This window comes from Salmo salar, chromosome ssa23, assembly GCF_905237065.1.
Source record: "Salmo salar chromosome ssa23, Ssal_v3.1, whole genome shotgun sequence".
Classification (NCBI taxonomy): domain Eukaryota; kingdom Metazoa; phylum Chordata; class Actinopteri; order Salmoniformes; family Salmonidae; genus Salmo; species Salmo salar.
The window spans coordinates 48,338,092-48,342,710 of NC_059464.1; the positions used below are offsets into that span (position 1 = coordinate 48,338,092).

The following is a 4,619-nucleotide window of genomic DNA, read 5'->3' on the forward strand; positions in this document are numbered from 1 at the left end:
TATCCAGTCCATAATGTTGAGTAGAAACCCTCACCCCTTCTATCCAGTCCATAATGTTGAGTAACACCTCACCCCTTCTATCCAGTCCATAATGTTGAGTAACCCCTCACCCCTTCTATCCAGTCCATAATGTTGAGTAAAACCTCACCCCTTCTATCCAGTCCATAATGTTGAGTAGAAACCCTCACCCCTTCTATCCAGTCCATAATGTTGAGTAGAAACCCTCACCCCTTCTATCCAGTCCATAATGTTGAGTAACACCTCACCCCTTCTATCCAGTCCATAACGTTGAGTAACCCCTCACCCCTTCTATCCAGTCCATAATGTTGAGTAACCCCTCACCCCTTCTATCCAGTCCATAATGTTGAGTAACCCCTCACCCCTTCTATCCAGTCAATAATGTTGAGTAAACCCTCACCCCTTCTATCCAGTCCATAATGTTGAGTAACCCCTCACCCCTTCTATCCAGTCCATAATGTTGAGTAACCCCTCACCCCTTCTATCCAGTCCATAATGTTGAGTAGAAACCCTCACCCCTTCTATCCAGTCCATAATGTTGAGTAACCCCTCACCCCTTCTATCCAGTCCATAATGTTGAGTAACCCCTCACCCCTTCTATCCAGTCCATAATGTTGAGTAACCCCTCACCCCTTCTATCCAGTCCATAATGTTGAGTAACCCCTAATGTTAAGTAAAAACCCTCACCCCTTCTATCCAGTCCATGAAATGAGTGGAAAGCTACATAATAATGTGAAGACAAAAACACTTGCAGATTCGAGTGACTGAACACAACAGCAAGTGGCCACTCGATTAAAGGCTTAGGGGCCAAGTGGTCGGTTTGAAATTCAGCCTTGGACAATACAGAGCTAATACCCCAACAGTGTTGATCTAGCCCTGTCATCTACATACTGTAGTGTAGGTAACTGACTGACGGTGTAACAACCCGTGTGTTATCAGTCACTAACAGTCCATAGGAGAAACATTAGCTAGGTTTTTACAGTTGGATGATTTGAGGATTGTATGCAGAGAGAGAAGATACTGTTCAGTTAGTATACTGAAGAGTGGATACACCCCATGAACAGGGCTGTGTGAGATTACCAAAATATATATCACAATATATACTCAACACAAATATAAACGCAACACGTAAAGTATTGGTCTCACGTTTCATGAGCTGAAATAAAATATACCAGAAATATTCCAAACTCACTGTTTTGCACAAATTTGTTTACATCCCTGTTAGTGAGCATTTCTCCTTTTGCCAAGATAATCCATCCACCTGACAGGTGTGGCATATCAAGAAGCTGATTAAACAGCATGATCATTATACAGGTACACCTTCTACTGGGGATAGTAAATGGCCACTCTAAAATATGAAGTTTTGTCTCAACACAATATCACAGATGTGTCAAGTTTTGAGGGAGTGTGCAATTGGAATGCTGACTGCAGGAATGTCCACCAGAGCTGTTGCCAGGGAACTGGACGTTCATTTCTCTACCATAAGCCTCCTCAAATGTCGTTTTAGAAAATTTGGCAGTACGTCCAAACGGCCTTACAATCGCAGACCACTTGTAACCACGCCAGTCCAGGACCTCCACATCCGGCTTCTTCACCTGCGGGATCGTCCGAGACCAGACACCCGGACAGTTAATATTTCTGTCTGTAATAAAGCCTTTCCGTGTGGAAAAACTCATCCTGATTGGCTGGGCCTGGCTCCCCAGTGGGTCGGCTTTTGCCCTCCCAGGCCCACCCAAGGCTGCAGCACTGCCCAGTCATGTGAAATCCAAAGATTAGGGCCAAATTCATTTATTTCAATTGGACTGATTTCCTTACATGAACTGTAACTCAGTAAAATCTTTGACAATTTTTTGGCATGTTGCGTTTATATTTTTGTTCAGTATATTTCTCATTTTTGACGGTATGACAGTATTTGATGTTTCTGAATAAAAACAGTTTTATAAGTAACGCATGACCATAGAAAATGGTACCAAATGAATTCCAGGGTTTCACCAAAGAATGTAAGAGGGGTGCTACGCCCCCTTGTGGACTGGCAGCGCTAAACTATAATTTAAGGCCATCATTTACTCTGTTACAGGTGTTACAGGTGCACAAAAATCTGAGTCCAAAGAGGGGGGGCATTGTACTGTACCAAATTAACTCCAATGATCCAGAGAGGTCACCGTGTCTGCCTATACAGGATGCTGGTCCAATACAGGGTCTTGGTCTGGTAACAGTTCCATCTCTACTACTCTATACAGGGTCCTGGTCACAGACAGGGGTATTGTATGCTACAATCCACTAGACATGATGTTTCACGTGTTCCTCTCGTGTTTTGTTCAGTGCTCCAGTAAAAAAAAAAGGGGGGGGGGGATAGATAATATTCTAATTACATTTCAGGAAAAGGTCAGGCAGACTGGAAAAGAAACAGCAGCAAAGATGAAAACAGGAAAATAGAAATCCTTTTATAAAGATATTCATCCCCCTGAGAGAGGGAGATATCCAAGGAGAGGACAGAACATTTATTTTTAATTTTTTTATTTCACCTTTATTTAACCAGGCAAGTCAGTTAAGAACAAATTCTTATTTACAATGACGGCCTACCCCCGGCCAAACCCGGACGATGCTGGGCCAATTGTGCGCCACCATATGGGACTCCGGGACGGCCGGATTCGAACCAGGGACTGCAGTGACGCCTCTAGCACTGAGATGCAGTGCCTTAGACCGCTGCGCCACTCGGGAGCCCTAATACATGCAGAGAGAACCATCACACAGGCAGAACCAGAGAGAGTGGATCTGGACACCAGAATATAAACGCCTTTTATTCTGCCGTCATGTACACTAGCTAAACTACTATGTACATTTGACTTTACACAGGGATGCTTTTTCACGCTGAGTCACACTGAACCTTGAACCTCTCTCCTCTATCCTCTCTGTGCCGCCGCGACACAAAAAACAAATAGAAAAACAAAATGTTTCTTCTTCTCTTAGTGCCTCTGGAGCTACCTTAACTCACTCAACTAGTGTACTGCCACTACTTAGTCCTAACGAGTGAGGACGGGCAGAGCCTGAGACACAATACCAGTCTGGTCAAACTCAGCCCCAGTCCGGCCATACTACCCAGGTCAGCGAAGCATCCCAGACCGCCAGTCCAGGGGGCTGTGGGCCAGCAGACTCCAGAACGCCAACATCACATCCAGGATGTCTGTCTCTGTGAGGGAGGTATGAGTAATCCAGTGTTCCTGAGCATTATGAAGTCCTACACTCCACCATAATCCCATTTGAGGTCCTCCACTCCACCATAATCGCATTTGAGGTCCTCCACTCCAGCATAATCCCATCTGAGGTCCTCCACTCCACCATAATCCCATTTGAGGTCCTCCACTCCAGCATAATCCCATCTGAGGTCCTCCACTCCAACATAATCCCATCTGAGGTCCTCCACTCCAACATAATCCCATCTGAGGTCTTCCACTCCACCATAATCCCATCTGAGGTCTTCCACCCCACCATAATCCCATCTGCGGTCCTCCACTCCACCATAATCCCATCTGAGGTCCTCCACTCCACCATAATCCCATCTGAGGTCCTCCACTCCAACATAATCCCATCTGAGGTCCTCCACTCCACCATAATCCCATCTGAGGTCTTCCACTCCACCATAATCCCATCTGAGGTCTTCCACTCCACCATAATCCCATATGAGGTCCTCCACTCCACCATAATCCCATATGAGGTCCTCCACCATAATCCCATCTGTCCGTCCGTCTGTGTGTCTGTCTCTAGTAGATTACCTCGTAGACAGTAGCCTTCTTGTCCCCGGAGCCTGTGACGATGTACTTGTCGTCTGCTGAGATGTCACAGCTAAGGACTGACGAAGACTCCTTCGACTGCAGGGGGGAGATACAACATATTTAGTCACTTTCACTCAAACCAACGTTTAAAGTGGACAGAGGACAGCAGACCACAATGCTATATTTCGTGACATTGATTTGACAGCTATCTAGGCCTATTTCACACTCTCTCAAGTCTTATTTGTGTTTAAATACATGTAAAAAGGTTACATTGGGGAAAAAGACGGCTGACTAAAAGGCCAGGGCCGGGTTTCCCGTCTTAAGGCTAAATTCATCTGGAGAACTGTTAGATTCTGGGTTAGAAACTTGGAACATTGTTATACTCATAAACATAGTATATAAAGGAGTGAAAGAGACTGGTTTTTACACCAGAAGTAATACTATAGTATATAAAGGAGTGATAGAGACTGGTTTTTACACCAGAAGTAAGACTATAGTATATAAAGGAGTGAAAGAGACTGGTTTTTACACCAGAAGTAAGACTATAGTATATAAAGGAGTGAAAGAGACTGGTTTCTACACCAGAAGTAAGACTATAGTATATAAAGGAGTGAAAGAGACTGGTTTTTACACCAGAAGTAAGACTATAGTATATAAAGGAGTGAAAGAGACTGGTTTTCTACACCAGAAGTAAGACTATAGTATATAAAGGAGTGAAAGAGACTGGTTTTTACACCAGAAGTAAGACTATAGTATATAAAGGAGTGAAAGAGACTGGTTTTTACACCAGAAGTAAGACTATAGTATATAAAGGAGTGAAAGAGACTG

The 4,619-nt window shown here is 44.2% G+C and overlaps 1 protein-coding gene across 5 annotated transcripts in view; it reads right to left on the reverse strand.

The window, feature by feature from the left end:
• Positions 1 to 2,531: 2,531 nt before the first annotated feature.
• Positions 2,532 to 4,619, reverse strand: part of LOC106584812 (transducin-like enhancer protein 3-B) — a 128,291-nt gene continuing 126,203 nt past the window's right edge. For 4 of the 5 annotated variants that reach the window (XM_045706447.1, XM_045706450.1, XM_045706448.1 and 1 more), the window contains exon 21: positions 2,533 to 3,887. In XM_045706447.1, coding sequence (XP_045562403.1) covers positions 3,780 to 3,887 — 108 coding nt within the window. In that variant the 3' untranslated portion in view covers positions 2,533 to 3,779. Of the gene's footprint in view, positions 3,888 to 4,619 lie in introns of all 5 variants that reach the window. The other variant, XM_045706449.1, reaches the window with a different exon arrangement.